The 19,482-nt window shown below is 36.6% G+C and overlaps 1 protein-coding gene and 1 long non-coding RNA gene across 5 annotated transcripts in view; one reads left to right on the forward strand and one right to left on the reverse strand.

Annotated features, from left to right (window-relative positions):
- Window positions 1–1,731, reverse strand: part of LOC143648609 (uncharacterized) — a 42,399-nt gene extending 40,668 nt beyond the window's left edge. Inside the window, exon 1 of the long non-coding RNA XR_013158668.1 lies at window positions 1,372–1,731. This is a non-coding gene — a long non-coding RNA (uncharacterized LOC143648609). The remainder of the gene's footprint in view (window positions 1–1,371) is intronic.
- Window positions 1,549–19,482, forward strand: part of PAXBP1 (PAX3 and PAX7 binding protein 1) — a 34,859-nt gene continuing 16,925 nt past the window's right edge. For 2 of the 4 annotated variants that reach the window (XR_013158667.1, XM_077118842.1), the window contains exons 1-8: window positions 1,552–2,194; window positions 3,610–3,738; window positions 8,280–8,456; window positions 9,947–10,168; window positions 11,216–11,319; window positions 12,403–12,620; window positions 13,128–13,317; window positions 17,294–17,417. Coding sequence is in view for 3 of the 4 variants with exons in the window: in XM_077118842.1 (XP_076974957.1) it covers window positions 1,849–2,194; window positions 3,610–3,738; window positions 8,280–8,456; window positions 9,947–10,168; window positions 11,216–11,319; window positions 12,403–12,620; window positions 13,128–13,317; window positions 17,294–17,417 (1,510 nt within the window). In the remaining variant the exon portion in view is untranslated. Of the gene's footprint in view, window positions 2,195–2,236; window positions 2,767–3,609; window positions 3,739–8,279; window positions 8,457–9,946; window positions 10,169–11,215; window positions 11,320–12,402; window positions 12,621–13,127; window positions 13,318–17,293; window positions 17,418–19,482 lie in introns of those variants that run through there. The other 2 variants (XM_077118841.1, XM_077118843.1) reach the window with 2 other exon arrangements.

Consider the following 19,482-nt stretch of genomic DNA (forward strand, 5'->3'; position numbering starts at 1 on the left):
CAGCTCAGATGTCTGAAGGCTGACCAGGCACAATTTGAACCTGCTGTGGAGCCTGCTGTGTTGCTCCATTTCACCAAAGAAACATTCTGTTGGATTCAGAACTTAAAGCAATGCTGAATAGGCAGAATATAAGAAATAAAAGTAATGTGTGTAGAATGGAAGCCAGATATTAACTTTCCCTATCAACTGGGAAAAAAATGTTACACAGGATACTCAGCTTAGATAGCCTTTTCAGTTTCCAAAACTGGGTTTTGGGTGGGCGAAGATCAAATCGAATCAAGGAAAACCAGAAAAAAGAGGCAGATGTGCATACAATAAAAATTCCTGGTGTGCTTGAGATCTTTTGCATCGGTTTAGAGCTTAAATCTCAGTGAAATTTCGACGAGACCGTGTGAACAAACAGGCACTCATATTTTGCTGGTAGGAGTACAAATTGGCACAATTTCTATAAAGAACTATTTAAAACTAGCAAAATCACAAAAAGGTACCTTTGGACCTAGTTTTCCCAATTCTAGTTCATGACACTTCAAAATTTTTTTACTGAAGCAGTAATTATTAAAGCAAGACTGGAAATAATCTAAATGCCAATTTTTATGAAACTGGTTCAACATATTACATTTCCACAATGGATCACTGTGCGGGGTGGGGGTGGGGGTAGGGGGGGCCCGTGGGTAAAAGAGAATGAGGGTGCGTTATGTACAGATATGAGCCAATCTCCAACGTATACTAAACTAAAAACGCTCTGTCTACACATCATCTATGTAAAAAACGGGAGTCGTGAAAAGTATACATATTTACTTTCATATTTGTACAACATCTCTGGAGGATCAAGAGAAACTGTTACCTCTGAAGAGGTGAACTGGAAGGCTTCTAAACATGGGTGGGCTTCATTCACTGAATGCCCTTTGTAGTTCCTGACTTAAATCATGAAAACATAGCCACATACACTCGCGCCAGCGCGAAAGAAAAGGCTCTGTGCGTGGTGATGCAATGGCGAAAACTGTGAGCTCAAGGTCAGAGGCAACTACCTCGTTAATGACGGCTTCCCCGTTAAGACTGCACCTTTGTGACGCAAGCGCGCAGCATGTCGCAACCACCCCACCCCCAAGTCTATTTTTCTTCCATCTTTTTTCTCCAAATAGCTATGCTTCAGTAAGTATTCAGTCTCATAACTGCTAGCAAACTTGGTATTCTTTCAGACGCACCACTTCTGCTTTCGTTCTAATAGAGGAAAAAAAATACACCAAAATTACATTTTACCATAAATGAAATTCATGTCTGTGAAAAGTGGTTTAGAGCCATATGGCTGAAAACAGCCAAGTATTATTCAGTAGAGTTACTAATAATCACCAATAATAACAACGGTCACACCTCAATTCGCAGATTCGAGAACACCCCATCCCCTGTACGCCACTTTGCCTCTCAACAAACTCGGCTTCTCCTTTTGGACCCTCCTTTATTTGCCTCCTCCCAGCGCTTGGCGGGACGTTTCCTCACGTGACCGCATACGTAAATACGGAAGACTCCCCGCAGCTACGCCGGCTGAGAGACTACAGAGCCGCTCTTTCCTTTCGTCTCTATGATCCCCTCTGTGACCAATCGGACTGAATTCCCTGCGAATAGACCTCCAAGCCGACAGAGAACGGCGCAGGAGCCGTGGTTCTCGCGAGAGGCGCGGGGCCCACCCCAAATCCTGGCTAGCGCGGTAGCGCGAGGGAAGACGCGACCCGGCTGGAGCCGCCGGGAGGGCGCGTGCGTCGTCGCAAGAGCTCGGCGCTGCTGGGGCTGTCGGGGCTGTCTTGGCTGCAGAGTGGGAGCGGTGTGCAGACCGCGGTACGGACCTCCGGTATGTTCCGAAAGGCCCGGCGGGTGAACGTGCGCAAGCGGAACGACTCGGAGGAGGAGGAGCGGGAGCGCGATGAGGAACAGAACCCGCCGCCGCCGCTGCTGCCGCCTCCCGGCACCGGCGAAGAGCCGGGCCCCGGCGGTGGCGATAGGGCCCCCGTGGGGGAGTCGCTGCTGGGCCCGGGGCCGCCACCGCCTTCTGCGCTGATCCCGGGCCTCGGGTTTGAGGCTGGAGGCGGCTTCCCGGGCGGCGTGGAGCCGGGCAACGGGCTGAAGCCGCGCAAGAGGCCGCGCGAGAACAAAGAGGTGCCGCGGGCCAGCCTGCTCAGCTTCCAGGACGAGGAGGAAGGTAACCGCCAGCGCAGCCTTGGTGTCGCGCTTCGGGCTTCCCGGGCCGCCGCATCATTCTCCAGTCCTCTGTCTTCCCTTGAACCTCAGTCCCCGCACCCACGCCCCCAGCCCTCGCACCCCGAACGGAGCCTCTTCCCCCCGGGCCAGCTGCGCATCTTTCCCGGCCTCCGGACTTCTGCTTGGGCAGGGGACGCGTTCCCGCGTTGCCACTAGCCTATTCGTAGCAACCGCCTGCTGCTCACCATCCTATGCATTTTCTATTCCGCGGGGCCAGACCAGAGCTCGATTCAGTCATTCTGAGTTCTTTGAAAGTGGAAATCCAGTCTTCGTTGTCTTGCCCCTTTCCCGCCTGGGTCCTCTCACGGCTCTTGGCACCTCTTTGAGCCTTCTGTAGGTCATTGTGCCCAGCCCCCTTGGGTGCCCTGTCCAGGCATTCTTTGCCAGGAAGGTTGGGCTGACTGAAGAGAGGATTACTAGTTAAAAAACCGAAGCTAGGAGTAGCAGCCTTGGTGCTGAGTGACCTTGGGCCAGTAGGTTGGAAATTGCCTGTTAAAACGAGGGAAAGAGAAGGTATGATTAATAACGCAAAGTGGTTTATCCAGTGCCGGAGACCAGACTGCAGTGGGTGGATTTCTGGTGGGAAAAGGCATTACATTTTTTAACTTCCCGTCCATTTATATATATATGTTTATATAACCAGTTAATAACCAGTGTAAGGAGAAAAGAAATTATGATAGAAATCTCACTGTGTCTTGATAGATATTCTTATGTTTCCGGTAAGGTAGGCAATTTGCCTGTAGCCTGTTATTTGTTTTTACTTTGTTTGAGAAGTGTACAGCTCGATTTTTATTTTTGATGATGCAGACAGTTTGGTAATTGGTTTGTATTGACTTATAAATTTTCAAATCAAAGAGGTCAGAATTGATACATCACCCAATATTACTTTAAAAAGGGATTTACTCTCAGCTTAGTCTTAAAATAATTATATATGTTTGTGATGGATGTAGAATTCCTAACAGGTTAGCTCTGTTAACCATCAGGTTTTGATTTTGATATTTTGTTTCAGATTCCTTAATAATTTGGTGATTGCTTTTTAAGAAACATTTTAAATAATCTTTTTCCCTAAAATGGATAATTTCAGGAGGATAATTAAGAAACAGGAAAATTTTGGTATATTACATGTGTTGTTCTTTAAAAGGTTCTCAACTTTTCATTACTCTAATTTATGAAGTTGACTTTAGATTTTGAGAGTTTAGACAGATCTGGAGTAACTTTGATTTAGGTAATGGAATTGGTGTTAAGAGTATATACTTGGAGGAATTTGGTATATAGTACATAAGATCATGTGGAAGTTAGAAGGGCAATATTTTCTGAAAATGGTTACTACAGACTTGGTTTAATTTCTTTTTTAAGAAAATGAAGAAGTTTTCAAAGTGAAGAAATCAAGTTATAGCAAAAAGATAGTAAAGTTACTTAAGAAAGAATATAAAGAAGATCTTGAAAAATCGAAGATTAAGACAGAACTCAACTCATCAGCTGATAGTAAGTACTAAATAGAATTTCTTTGAAATGCCAAAATGAAAAACTCATTCTCACAGTGGTTGAATGGATTTTCTATATATTGTGACTCCATTTAGACGAGTCTAATTGTAGTTGTCAAGGGTCCAACTTGAATAGCGATACCGTTTTGTTATTTAATACTAACACAGTTGCATTGTAAATGTGTTTTTGAAAAATAAAATTATTGCCACTGGAATGACTAAATCCTACCCCAGTTTTCCTAGTGTGCAGACTGCTAATGAACAGAGAAAGATTTGCTGTTTGAGGGAGTATACTATAAATTCCTGTCTTTATTTTATATATAAATTTTCAGTTTCTTTGGTGATACTTCCTCAGTTGGTTTTATTCTCAGAAAAGTTCTAGGAATGCCCTAAGTTTAATGTTAATCATATATCCACTTAGCTTATACTTGAGTGAAGATCCTCCAGTATGAGAGAGATACCTTGCATAGATATCACTCATGTCCTCTCAAAACATAAGTTTAAAAATTTTAACCAGTTATTTTTCGGAAAGTGGATCCATTATAACATGGTACAGTCTGTCTTATTCTCATACAAGGGGTTCTTTTTATTTTAAGGAGTTATAGATAGAATTTATTATACCTCAGGTTTTCATCTTCTGTGACTTTTTCCTACCTTCTACCCACACATAATTTGGCTTAATGTAGAAAAGTATGGTATCATATCTCAGATTTACAATCTAGTTTTGGAGGCAACATCACCTAAATGTATTCTAGTAGGACCCAGTTTGTGAAAAATGTCAAATGAGTGGTTCAAAGGATAACTACACTTTTTTTTTATAAGGAGAGAGAGGCAGTGCTTTTTTTTAAGAGTGGAATTTGAAGCTGGATCTCTCTTTTTTTTGGAGGTGGGGAGGGTGGGGAGGGTGTGTGGGTCCCACATGGCAGGCAAGAATTCTACTACTGAACTACCCATACACCCCTGAAGCTGGATCTTTGATAATTAAAATTCCAAAAGACAGAAAAGAAAAGGCATGGGGTATTATCAAAGATTAAAATAACTAAGGCCTTTTTGGAAAAGAGCAAGTACACCTGATAGACCAAAGCAGATGATTTGTGTAGGAAGTAGTTAGACTGTGGAGGATGTTCAGTATTCTGTAAGGGGTTTGGAGTTGCTCTGTTCAGAGATGGTCAGTGAGTTGCCAAGATGGTGACATGCTAAATGCCCTTTGAAGTCCTAACTTTGTATTAGCATGCAGCGTGGACTGAAATGAGGAGAGATTGGAGGCCTAAAGCAGTTGATCTATTAATAGTGGGTTTTGAAAGGTCTTAGTTGACTAAGACTGAGGCCTTTCCTGACTCAGTGGGGAGATGTGGATGAATTGGTAGTGTTTTCTGTGGGTGTGGGGAAAAGAAATGGAAAGAAAAGATTATTTGAGAAAACATTCCAAGGGAAGAATTGGAATTTGAGAAAAAGGGAAAGCTTTTCCAAGGGAAAGCTTGATTAATTACTGAATTTAAAAGAAATAGTCAAATTTGAACTTTTGTGCCAGAGTGACTGAGAGAATAATTGTCTATCATATACAGTAATAGAGATGGCAGGTGGAAGAGACTGTTTTTTAGGAGGATTGATTATTTTGGAATCTAGGAAACTGCGTTGTTTTTCCCAGATCTCTTGAGAACTGACTGTACTGTGAAATAATATAAGAAGGGTCAGGAGATTTAAGGACTGAGAAAGGGCTGTTAGCCTGGTTGCCATTTACCATTGTGGGTTTAGAAATTGAAGTATGTTCAAGGTTTATGAGGTCATCTTCTGTGACTTTTTCCTACCTTCTACCCACACATAATTTGGACAGTCGTCTACTCACCAGCAACCTCCAACAATTCATGCCCTCCCCAAAGTTAGGTCCTCTCTTTGTATTATAGATTGTCATCATCATCATCTTTGGAATGATGGTGTTATGTAGCTCTTGCATTAAGCAGCTCACAATCCAGAACTCTTCCTACCTCCAACTCCCCTTGATTAGGCAAAGAGATGCATTAACCTTAAAACAAGAGAAGTATCAATGTTTTGTAACATTCCTATAATAATTAGTTCACTTTTTTGACATTGTTTTATTGTGAAAAATAACATATATATAATAAATATCCAAGTACATTTTAACAAGTAGTTATACAACAGATTTTAAAGTTTGGTGTGGGTTACAGTTCCATGATTTTTCATTTTTCTTCTACCTGCTCCAAAACGCTGGAGACCAAAAGAAATATCAATATGGTGATTCAGCAGTTATACTCATTTGTTAAATCCTATCTTCTCTATTATACTCTTCCTTCTCTCTCTCTCTTTTTTTTTTGTGAAAAATATATGTACAAGAACAATAAATTTCACAATACAGTGCAACAGTTAGTTGTAGAACATTTCAGAGTTTCGTATGGGTTACAGTACCACAATTTTAGGTTTTTATTTTTAGCTGCTCTAAGGTACTGGAGACTAAAAGAAATATCAGTGTACTGAATCAGCACTCATACTCATTTGTTAAATTCGACCTTCTCTGTATAACTCCACCATCACCTTTGGTCTTTCTCTTACTCTTAAGGGATATTTGGGCTGTGGCCATTCTAACATTTTCAGGTTGGAAAGGGCTGTTGATAATATGGGATTGGGATTAGAATAATTCACTTGCAAACTTGAATTTGAATAGAAATAGCCAGTGAACAGGTAGAGATGTGCAATTAGGGGTGGTGCTTATAGTAGTAATTAAAAGTGAATAGAATGGATGAGAGAACAGCATTAAGGAAAAATTAGCCAAAGATTGTAATAAGTGAACATAGAAAAAGAGAAGAGGATTTACCAAATGGCGAAAAAGAATCAGAAAGGCCAAAGAAGAAAGGGACGAAAGTTTCAAGAAGATGATGGTTGTATGAATAGTACAAGAAAGGTTAGGAGAAGTAAGGACTGAGGCTGATCTTTTGGCAGTATTGCCAGGCTTTTCTCAGGAGCAAGATCTGGCAGAAGAGAGTGGTCTCCTTGCCAGACTGTGTCCACAGGGCTGTCTGTGGCTGTTTGAAAGAAGGGGTGACTTTGCTTAATTGCTCAGTGATGATGTATAGAGTTAGTTGTGGCTGCGAATACTGTCTTAGCTAGGTGAGCCTAGAATGTGAAGGTTTAAAGGTGTTTGCTAGGGGTAGGGCATTCAAATTGGTGGAAGGCAGCAAGTCCTTGCAGATTCTTTGGGAAATTTGGCAGAGAAAGAAGTAGAAAACAGTAGCTAGAGGGACCAGTAGATTCAAGAAGTTCTTTTCAATAAGCAAATGCTTGTGAACTTAATGAAACGTAAACCGTTAAAGTTTGCAGAAATCATTACCTGAGCATAGCTGATCTGATAGACTATTGACAGTTCTATTTTCAGTCTATTAAAACCTATCAATTTAATTTGGGCTTAGAGAGGAAGAAAATAGTTTTGATTCCATCTAACTATACAATTGAGAGAAGGTTAAAATCTCATAGTCCCAGAATATTTAAGAAGGACATGTGTGGCTAAAGAGGGTGGTAGGTGAAAAATCAAAAAGCCTAAAACAGAATAAGCTAAATCTCCTTGTATAGTTTAAAAATAAAGGAAAGTGATGGTATTATCTTTGGAACTTTTATTTAGCAGAGGAGATTTTGGTTTGAGGAGAATGGAGAATGTTTGAAGCAGTTTTGGGGACGGGAGCATGCTGGAGAAACAAAAGAAAAGTTAATCTTTTATATTTAGTAAAAATATTTGCTTTACTTTCATTATGTTCATCACCCCTATTGTATGCATTGCCAAGTTCAGTGCTTCATGGTTAAAAATACTTGAATTTTCTGGAAACAGTGCCTGGGAGGGAGGGTATGATAGGACCATTTACTTAAAAGTAACATAAAACAAAGTTTATCATAAAGATACAATGGTGCCTCCTGGCACCAAGTAGCCTCCAGAATGGACTGTAACTGGGAGTTAGAAGAGCCCTCTTCTCTGTCTGCTTGGCAGAATGTGACCCCTCCACAACTTCCCTAGTTTACATGCTGTTCTTAGTGCCATCTAGTCTCTAATTTGTTTCTGCCCCAATTCCAGATTCCCAGAAGAAAATCAGGTGGTCCCTGCCTGGGTCAGAAGTAAACTCTTATAATTCAGTCATAAAGCGATGTCAGGGTTGCACAATGTCAGCCAGTGGCTCACCCCTTTGGTTGATGAGTGATAATTAGCTGAGAAGATACCTGTAAAGTGTCCAGTACAGGAGGTTTATTTTTTCTGGTCCATAAACATACTTTGTTCTTGACAGAGAGAGTTTGATGTAATACTGACATATAACCATAAAATATATAAAATGCAATAATGTGTTTAAAAGAAGTTTGAGCAGTTACCTATGGGAAATTAGAGGACGAAATAGTTCATTTTGATGAAAAGGATTAGACTGGAGATGGGATTAAGCAGGGCCTCAAATTCCACCCTGTGTGCCTTCCATATTATTTTTACCTTCTAACTTTGTTTATTGTTGTGAAATTTCATTATCATGCGGTTAATCTTTTCAAAAAACTTAGATGAACAACCTTTGGACAAAACAGGACATGTTAAGGATACAAATCAAGAAGATGGAGTTATCATCAGTGAACATGGTGAAGATGAAATGGATATGGAAAGTGAGAAGGAGGAAGAAAAGCCAAAAGCTGGTGGAGCTTTTTCAAATGCTTTGTCTTCTTTGAATGTTCTCCGTCCAGGTATGTCCTAACAGGCATTTCTCAGAAATGAAATAAGCCTTTGAGAATAAGCAATCTTTAAAGATGGTTGTTGAGGGTAGGAGCGCTAAGAGGTGTTTCTTCTTATGAGATGTTTCTTATTATGACATCTCTGAATGGAGTCAGGTTGTTCCATTTGTAAATAGAGAAAATGGAAGAATTCGAGGTTTCCCAACTTTTCTCAGGTTTATTCATAGACACGGAGTTTTGCGGTCAAAGCAAATGGGATTTGAGTCAGTGGTAAATGGTACTAAAGTCTTTTTTTTATTTAATGTATTTCAAATTGAGGCTTTAACATCCTTTCTCGTAAAAATGTTTTCAGAATTTCTACTAAGAAGCAAAACTAACTGCTTCTGGTTTTATGTCCACCCTTTCTTTTTCCTTTTCTATGGGAAATAATTTGCAAATCTGTATATTGGCTAATCAACTTTTGAATAAATAAGTGCTTAGTAGCCAAATTTATATTATATGGAGATGTCATTTAACTCCTGTTAGGTTTATACAATTTAAAAATTCCTCTGGGGTGGTTAAGTTGTGATAAATTTTATATATTCTTCATCTGTGGCAATCTGATTGGTTCAAGTCCTTATGGAAAGCTGTTGAGCAATATAATCAATAGATTTCAAAATGTTCTTACCCTTTGACCTTGTAATTCCATTTCTAGAAATTTATTCCAAGGAAGTAATGTTTTCATTGCAACATTACTTGCAATAGACAGAATGACTTGCATGAGAGGAGTAGCTTAGCAAATTAAGTTGCATTTACTTGACAGTATGTTATGTAGCTGTTAAAATAACAATTAGACAAGTAATATGTCATTAATTTTTACTGTAGGCCAAAAAGTTCAGTTTGTTTTATTGTAAAGTAAATTGTGCTTTATCTGTTCAGTGAATATTGTTATGCCATTAAATATTATGTTTATCTAGAACAGCTACATGGAGAAAGGTTAGTATGATTAAATATTAAGAAAAATTTGGTATAGAATTTTATTTGATATGCTTGCAGACAAACTGAACACAGTATTTGTAAGAGAAATATGCTATAAGGCTAACAGTGTTTTTTTTAGGGGATGGAATTATGAGCGACTTTTGTGTTATTTCTGTCTGTTTTCTAGATTAGTAACATGATTTCATTATTTTTGTTTATTTTTCTAGGAATGAAACAATTATGTTATGATAAAACTGCTTTGGGGAAGGTTTTCACCTTCCCCCATTCTTTGCCATATATATGTTGCCATTATATATTCCTATGACTTTTGGTTTCCATTTAAACTGAATTAAAATTAAATTGCTTGGATGGCAGACACCCTTGGGAAGGGGGTGCCAGCAGCTAACAGAACATAACTGTGACGAGGCTATCTTGGTGAGATTATTTTACCCTTCAGATTTTCAAGAAGATAAACTTTATACCCCTGGAAGACAGTGCTTTTGCTTATCCTGCCTTAGTTTATAATTCTTATCATTTGTTTTCAGGAGAAATTCCAGATGCTGCTTTTATTCATGCTGCAAGGAAAAAGCGTCAGATGGCCCGGGAATTGGGAGATTTCACTCCTCATGATAATGAACCTGGTAAAGGCCGACTTGTTAGAGAAGATGAGAACGATGCCAGTGATGACGAAGATGATGACGAGAAACGCCGCATAGTTTTTTCTGTGAAAGAAAAGTCGCAAAGACAAAAGATTGCCGAGGAAATAGGTAACATGATTTAATAGGATACTGAGCCCATTGCATTGCTATTAAATGTGATTTCATCCTATAATCAAAATAAAGAGACCTACCTTTATTTTTTTAATACATTTTTTTAATTGTGAAAAATAATACATATGCAGAAAAAACAATAAATTTTCAAAGCACATTGCAACAATTAGTTATGGAATAGATTTCAGAGTTTGGTATGAATTACAATGCCACAATTTTAGGTTTTTCCTTCTAGCTGCTCCAAGACACTAGAGACTAAAAGAAATATCGATCTAATGATTCAGAAGTCATATTCACTTGTTAAATCCTGTCTTCTCTGTTATAAGTCCACCTTCTCCTTTGATTTTTCTCCCAGTCTTTGGGGGTTTTAAAGGGCTATGCCCCATTCTAATGTTTTTTTTTTTATGTTGGAAGGGGCTGTTGATTATATGGGATTGCAGGATGAAACTAGTTTATGTTTTGGAAAGGGTGGCCTCTCTGGGTTATAGGACTTATCCGGTCTAGGACCCTGTCTGGAAGTTGTAGGTTTCTGGAAAGTAATCATAGTGCATGAAACCTTTGTAGAATCTCAGATAAAGCCCTAAATATTTTTAAAACTGTGTTGTATATTAGAGAACTGTTTTTGCTTGGTTGCAAATATCTTACTGGAATTCTTGAAAACTTTAACATGATTATGATAGCTAATGTTTATTGAACCATTCTTGTGTGGCTGTTACTATGCTAAATACTTCGCATGCTTAAAGTTATATAATTCTCACAGCGTTCTTAGCAGGCATTAGGTTTTGTTCTTTTCTTTGTTGAGTTGAAGTCAAAACTTACAGAGATTAGGACACCTATTTAAATTTTAATCCTTTGAATCTAGTTTCAAAGGATACTCTGTTAAGACAAGCAGAATCAGGGGGGTCAAATGACAGGGATCATAGTAGACATTTTAGTAAGATTGTGTTAATACCAATATTTTTGTCTAATTATTGTGAAACATGAGGGTAACATTCTCCTTCTTTTCTGATACTATTTACTTTTGTTTGATGTTTGTGGTTGCAGGTATTGAGGGGAGTGATGATGATGCTTTAGTAACTGGGGAACAAGATGAAGAACTCAGCCGATGGGAACAGGAGCAGATAAGAAAAGGAATTAATATCCCTCAGGTAAAAACCAAAGAAGTAAAGTTCAAAACTTTAAAACCCTTTTTGTGTGTTTTGTTAAGGTAAAAATATGTTGAATCGTTGTCATTCATTCAAATAACATAGTTAAGAAAATCACACCACGTAAAGTTTCTAGTAGGCTTTTTAAAGAAATAGTGTTATATTTTGCTTTTGACAGAGGGGTGGAAGAATTCCCAATTTCTTGATATTCTTCAGAGTGAGGTTTCTGAAGCAGCACCACCAGCATCACCTGGGAGCTTGTTAGAAACACATTTTCAAACCCGAATCCTAGACCTGAATCTGAAATGCTAGGGGATGGGGTCCAGTAAACTATTTTTAAGAAGTCCCCCCATGGATTCTTGATACACACTTAAATGTTTGAGAACCACTGCCTTAGAGAAAATGTCTCTATAGCTTTTTTTTTTTTTTTTTTTTGGTAACTGATTTTAAAAACAACTTTGTAAAAGATGGATTTTTCACCAATGTAAAAATTTATTGAGCCAGAAGAAAATATCTTCCCAAATGGTTATGTTTGTTTTATAGAAGTACGTAGTATGATGAAAAAGACCATATAAATGTAAATTACTTTTATTCATGGGAATGTCCACAGACTTGTGTTGATGGTAGTATTTTGGCAGAATTTTGCATGCCTTTGGGTTATGTTAAGGAAAAAAGGGTATAATAAAGAAAGTCTTGGACTAGATGTTAGGACTTTTAGGTTGTAATCTTTGCTTGTCCATGTATTCTGTGCAATGGGCAAGTCATTTTTCCCCTTTTGTTGATAAAAGAGTGAACTTGATTATTTTTAATGTCTTGTCCAACAGTAAAACTACTCTGATACTCTGTTCTCATGAAAGTTATTAGAAATAAATTCAGTGATCCCAACAAGAGATAGAACATTCACCCATCCCTACTTTTATTTGATTTTACAGGACTCTCAAGTTAATTTATTTTAATAATACACTGTTTAGAAAATGGTGTAATTGTTGCTGTTCATTTTGTTTGCTCATTTTTAAACTTAAAGGTATGCTATTCTTTTCAGAGTTTTTGCTCATAATTTTCATATAAACTCTATTTCTTTTCTAGGTTCAAGCCAGCCAGCCCACAGAAGTGAATATGTACTACCAGAACACTTACCAGCCAATGCCTTATGGTTCATCCTATGGCATTCCTTATAGCTATACAGCCTATGGATCGTCAGATGCCAAATCTCAAAAATCAGATAATACAGTCCCTTTCAAAACTCCCAGTAATGAGATGACTCCCGTTACTATTGATTTGGTAAAGAAACAGCTTAAAGACAGGTAGGGCAGATCAACTTCTTAAAGACCTGTCCTCTAGCTTTCTGTTCCTTCAGGCAACATGTAGTCTGGGGTAGCAGATGCAGAATATCGGCAAGAAGATATACTGGCCCATCTTCAAAAGCTAACAAGAGGATGACGTCATGTTTTGTTCTCTACCTTCTTGGAGTACTTCTGTGGAACCCTCGAAAAGTTATAAAAATTGCTACTCCCTGATCTTGTTGAAGACAGTTTTGAGTTTGACACCTCTTGGACTCTGAAAAAGTGTAGTCAAGATATGGGGGGAGAAGGCAAAACAGTGAGATTTTGGTTAGCTCACAAAGTAACTTTTATGATGTCTCTAAACTGCCATTTTGGAGGAAAAAAAGCAGTACAGATGAAGCGATGGCATTCCAAGTATTTTTATATTCTAGTAGTGAAGATAAATGCATTATTATAATATTGCAAGAGTCCTGACAACAAAGAGTTTTGGATGTAAATGTGTTATATTTATGCTTTTGTGTTCTTAAGGTTGGACTCCATGAAAGAACTGCACAAAACAAACCGACAGCAGCATGAGAAACATCTCCAAAGCCGAATGGACTCGACCAGGGCTATTGAAAGATTAGAAGGGTCTTCTGGGGGTATTGGTGAACGGTATAAATTTTTGCAAGAAATGCGAGGGTATGTCCAAGACTTGCTTGAGTGTTTCAGTGAAAAGGTAAGAATGCAAAAATATTAATCTCTTTGAATAAAGCAAACTGAGGGAGATCTAGATGGCTTTGTGTAGAACAGTTCTGTATATCTCAGAAAATATCTCCACTGAATTCAGTTTTAGAAGTGATGAAAATAAATGCTTCATTTGGTTCACATAATTAGTGGCAATATTTATATTGGGGAGCATATAGTGCCTTAAGTTGAAAAAGGAAGATAATAGAAAGCTTATTTAAATAAGACTTTGGCAAGTCTTGCCTTAATACAATGGTAATATTAGTGGATTGCCCTGAATTATTAGAAAATAAGGAAGTCATCTGATGGAATTTTCTTTCTTATACTTATTCTTAAATTGTTCCTACAAGTAATTCGCATAAAGTTGCAGTGTGTTAGCAGTTTTTATTTTTTACCCTAGATAGAGTTGGTCAATTTAGCTGCTAATATTTTTCATCCAAATTAGCCTATACATCATCCATTTTAGAAGCCATTTACTGAACATGATTTCTTCCAAGTTCATTTTTTGAGTATGATAGTTCATGTAATTTTTTGTATTTTATTGTACGATTTATTGTTTGTATAGTTAAAGTGAGCTGCACAGAGAATTCCCTTTTTTCTCAAATGACCTCTTAATTGACTTTAAGATAAATATATTGTTTGATGCATTGGTTTATGAGCATTTATGGACTTTACAACCTTATCTTTAAAAAACACACAAGTTCTGGTTCTTGTACAACTTGTCCCAACTTGTCCCTAAACTTTCCAGTGATATGAGCTGGGAAGACCCGTTTTCCCTTGTGGTAGTATAGAATATATAACATATAGTATGGTTAAATGAGTATTTTAACTTTTTGTTATCCCTGTTTACTACTTCAATACACTAAAGTCAAAGACTGGCTAAGAATGTTAGCAGATAACTATGTCTTCCTAATATATCTTAACGGTTCCTGTCAGTCTGGTTGGATCCATTCTGATATAGCATTCACCATATCCCTGTTTGTAGGTTCATTAGTTGTTGTTCTTAACCCTCATCATCTGATATCTGCATAAGCAATTACAGTCTGAGTGATGGTATCTCTTTTGACAGATAAGTGGCTTAGGGTGAAAAGTTCAGGAGTGGGTAAGATGCATAAACTTGACTATTCCTTTGCAGGGGCCTAAAGTTTATATGGGAAGTGGATCATAAGTATTAGGGCTAGCAGTTTTGTCCTTCCTACTGGAAAATCCTTTCTGAGCCCATTTATGGTAGGGGACTGGCCTAATAACCTTTGGTGACTTGAGAAAGAATCTTTGTCTTGAACTGTTCTTGACCCTGTGCAGTTTTTCTTGAGGTTTCTTGGCCTTTGCCTTAAGTAAACGTACAAATCAGTCATTGCAAACATAATGAACTCTGAAAAATTTGACAGTGAATACCATTCTTGAAAGAATAGTAAGGTATCTACTTAATACAATTTTTAATTGGTTTATTCTTTTAAAAATTACTCATACATATAATACCTGTATATACCCTTTTAAACTTGGGTGAAGTATAGATTACTTTCTGTTAGGAATAGGAAAAAACACTAATGTAGACTAAGTCATTTTTGTACAAGTTTATTTTCAGGATTTTTAGGCTTTTATACATTTTTTTTCCCCTTTGTATCTTTTTAATTTTTGAAGTTCGTTTTATTGGTTGTTCATGCAAAAAAAAGGGTAAAGGGTGGTTCTTTATTACTCCTTGATTAGTCTGCTCAAAGAAGTCTACTTCAGGTTGTGCTGATATGGTTACAAGAGCTCTAGATAAATGTTTGCAAAGCAGACATTAAGTTTCAAATATTATAAAGTGATTACAGTTTAAAAGAGATGTCATTTCTTTTATAAAGTGATTACAGTTTAATTAAAAGAGATGTCATTTCTTTCAATGCAGTCTTTTTTTTTTTTTAACATGGGTAGACACCGGGAATCGAACCCGGGTCCTCTGGCATGGCAGGCAAGCATTCTTGCCTGCTGAGCCACCATGGCCCACCCAGAGATGTCATTTCTTTTAAAGGCGGGTATGCTATTTCATTTTGACATTTTTATATGCATTTAGTTTCATTAAGAAAATTCTGCAGAGTTAATATTTATCACAAATTGTCATCTTGGGAATATTTAAGAACAATTGGATAGATCTGAATGTTCAATTTATTATGTTGTAAAAATATTATTTTGGAGTAGGATCATACAAAGGTAAACATTGTTTATTCCTTTTTCATTATTAAAGTTTAAAAAGACTTTTGAACTTAGATTTTAAATTAATTGCACATTATTTTAACTTCATTGTTTTGTTTGCCTTTGGTCATCTTTCTTGTGTCTTTGCCTTACATTTGGAATAATAATAATGAATAATGGCTTTGAGTTTGGAGAGAGTAAAGAAATTGTCATGGTGTCAACTCTTGAGATCAATCAGCATGTTAAGAAACTTGAGTGAGAGCTGAAAGTATATTTTATGGCTTTTCATCTCAGTAGAAGTTTCTGTAGGCATGTAAAGACAATCCAGTTGTCTAAAATGAAAAATTACAGTATCAGGCTTTAAACTATAAATTGAATAATTAAGTCATGCATACAACCTTAAGTATGCAATTATTACAGTATAGGAATGTTAGTCCCTAGGAATAAAATAGTGTATGTTGGGTACATTTATTTGTTTTTCTTCTACTTTTTTTTTAATGAGGGGGTTGGGGAAGTGTAAGTCACAATAATAAAATGGCAGTAATTGCTAAAAAATCAAATTATAGTAAATTTTAATGATAGCTGTCAAAGAATTGATGCTGATTTGGGGACATTGTTATCCATGGTGTGGCTAATTAAAGGATAAAATGAACTACATCAGTTTGATCTCTCTGTGAACATTTGCTATTTTTGCAATGGAATCATGCAAGTATATAAAATTGCCTTTATTACAGACATCTTTGTATTCCACCTGCCTTTTTTTATTTTCCATTTGCAGTCTATTCAGTTCAGGAAGCTGCTATAACACTTGGTGCCAGTGTTCCCAAACTCTAAATAATGTGTTTTCCATTTGCACTAACCATCAGGAAACTAGACTTTCTGGTTTCCTCAGGTATGTGTAGTGGTTGTTAGTGTTTTGTTAAAATTTCATAGCATATGGTTATAACGTAAGACATTGATGAAGAAAAAAGATTTTTTTAGTTGTCTCATGTTCTGTAAGCTTTTGTATTCTTTATCAGTCAAGTGAATGCTTTAGCTACCTATATTAACCTGAAAAACTTACTTTTTAAACTGACAAGTCTTATGAAGAACTTTATTATTTCATTACAAGATATGGAAAAAATGAACATTTGATAGGAAGAGAAGAACTTTCTGAATAAAAAATTTGAGGTCTGTTGAATTCAGACAGATTAGTGAAGAGCTAGAAATTTTATTTGCCCTATTAACCATTCAGTTTACATTTAATATACATAATCAAACTGCAAAATAGTGTAACCAATTACTGTAATATACTTGGTAGATATGTGTGGCAAGGCAATATAAGTGTCCAAAATTGGGCAATTACTAGTTCTTGTTCTTACCTACCTGTTGCCATTATATATATATTTTTGGTACTGCATAATGATAATGTTTGGCTTTAAATTACAAAAGTTAAGAGGGAGATCATGCTGGTGGAAAATTTAAAAATTTCCAAGTACTTAAATAACCTAAAGAAAAAACAGTAAGTTTTGGACATTCTTTACTTGCTTTCTACTAATTTTGAAGTGTTAAGTTTCCTAACCAAACTTTTGTTCCAATAACTAGGCACTGGACATTATAGCTCTACTCATGGATTAAAAGAAGAAGTGACGTTTCGTAAACATAAAAATAAATTACTATTTGTGTCCTTTTGGGAATTCTTGATTATTCTGTCCATAGAGAGGGTACTTTCTCAGAAATCCGGAAATAGTATGGAACCCTCAAATAAGTAAGCAACTGAGGAGTTTGGTGTTACGGAGTGTGTTGTATTTTTACAGGTGCCACTGATAAATGAACTTGAATCAGCAATACATCAGCTGTACAAACAGCGAGCTTCCCGCCTTGTCCAAAGACGACAAGATGATATTAAAGATGAATCTTCGGAGTTTTCAAGCCATTCAAGTCAGTCCATCTTGAAGGTTTTTATTATTCATTAAACAACCTTGTTTACTTAGTGCAGCCTAATTGAAAATTAGATATTGCAGAGCTTTTTTTTTTTAAAAGAAACAAGTTTCCTTGCTCTTATGTCAGGTAGATCTAAACAATCATAACAGCATGTAATTGAATTGTTTAAGAAAATATTGCCTCACAAAGGAGCTCTAATACATGCACCAATGTTCTGTCAATCTTATTCTTCTTTGGGGCATTTTTTTTTTTTAATCTTAAAATCACCGTCTTTTTTACCCTAATTGATTTGTCTTTCCATTTTTCATCCTGTTCATAATACCAATGCAAATACTGTTGTTGATTGCAATAAAAGATTTTGAGTTTAGGGACTAGGGAAATGTTTGTGTGTATGTGTGTGTGTGTTACATAACAAAAGGCATGACTCCAAAATGGGAAGAGTTTTGAGCTTCACCTTTAGGATAAAGCAAAGTTTGTGCATTTTTCTCTTTAAATGTTCCTGTCTCTAGTTTGCCTTATATACTGGGTTCCGTTCTCCAGTTTGCCTTATATACTGGGTGTTTTATAGTAAGTTAGTTGATTCCTGCAATTCTTGAAAGCTTAGTGTAAACATTTAAAAATTGAATTTGTTTCTCTCATTATAGATGTATGCTAAGGAAAACCAATTAATTGGAAACTTCTTATATAATAGCTTTGTTGAGATTCTTTTAATGAGATGTTTTAAATTTTTAAATTCCATTTTTCCATTGCCCTCCATATTCTTGATACTGTAATAGGAGTTTTGTTAGTGTGGTTTTTTCCTTAGGGATGCTTTTGTCATTTTTTTGCTTTCTCAAAAAATGGAAGTTCTCAAATGGAAGTGAGCATTAAGATTGTCTGTGTGTTTATTTAAAATGCAGATTTCCTGGCCCTATCCCCAGATATTCTCATTAGGGTTTCATTGGTGTCCAGAAATTGCATGTTGAATAATCACCCTAGGTTACCTAAATGCAAAAGGCTCTGGTATTATTCTTTTCAAACAATGCTTTGTCGTGCAAGTGTCCTATAAATCAGAGAGACCCTGGATCCCTGAGAATGCATTCTCCTGTGTGTCAGTTGGGTTTTGGACAGGCATAAAGAGATGATAATATGGCAGTCAGAGCTGAGTCAGATTCAGTGCAAGCATATAAAAAGGCTTTGACTTTTTGTTTTTTGCTGCACAAGTTTAAATGGATTATTGATGTAGTAGGCCATCTATGACTAATGCATCCCTCCCTGATCAGTTTTGATTCAGAAAGAACCAGATTTCTGGGGCAGATTACAGGTAACTATTATACTACAAAGGAAAATAATTTCCTTCTAAGTTAAATGATTTGTGTGAGGTATGCATTTCATCAAATATCTTCTGTCTGCAATCTGTTCTTCATAATTTATTACTGTTTAATTACATGGAATATGAAGTAAGGTTTGATGATATATGTTAGATTGAAAGTCAGAAAGAAATTGAAAGGTAATGAGCAAGTTAAAAATGCTGTTCTAGAGGGAATGCATATTAATTGCCAAAGATTTTAATTAAATTACTTGGGAAACTAAAGAGTTGGTCCTGGTTGTGATTTTTTTTTTTTTAAGAAACAAAGGATAGCCTGAAATGCACCTATTTTATACATTTAGATTTATAAGCAGTTATCTTCAAGTACTTAGTATGTAGAAATGAATGAGCCTGTCACTTGAATTATCTACTCTAATGTATTTCCCCAAGTACATGTTTTATAAAACCTACAAATATGGCAGCATTTTAAGTATTTGTTATAGTAATGAGTATTCTTTAACATAACTTCTTAAATGATGAAGAGGCAGGAGTCATGTTTGAAGTTTGGGTTTTTTTTTTTTTTTTTTTTAGCTAATCTGTGGCATGTAATGGAGTCACAGTTGAGTTGGGGGCTGTAGCATCTTTCATGTTTATTCCAGTAATCTTTCATTGTAATTAGTAAACTCTTGGAAATGCCTCCTTCCTAATATCAGAGCAATTTTGAATTATGAATAAATACTCAGGAAAAAAGCCCATTTTTAAAAATAGTAGGTC

Source organism: Tamandua tetradactyla, chromosome 10 (assembly GCF_023851605.1).
Source record: "Tamandua tetradactyla isolate mTamTet1 chromosome 10, mTamTet1.pri, whole genome shotgun sequence".
Lineage (NCBI taxonomy): Eukaryota > Metazoa > Chordata > Mammalia > Pilosa > Myrmecophagidae > Tamandua > Tamandua tetradactyla.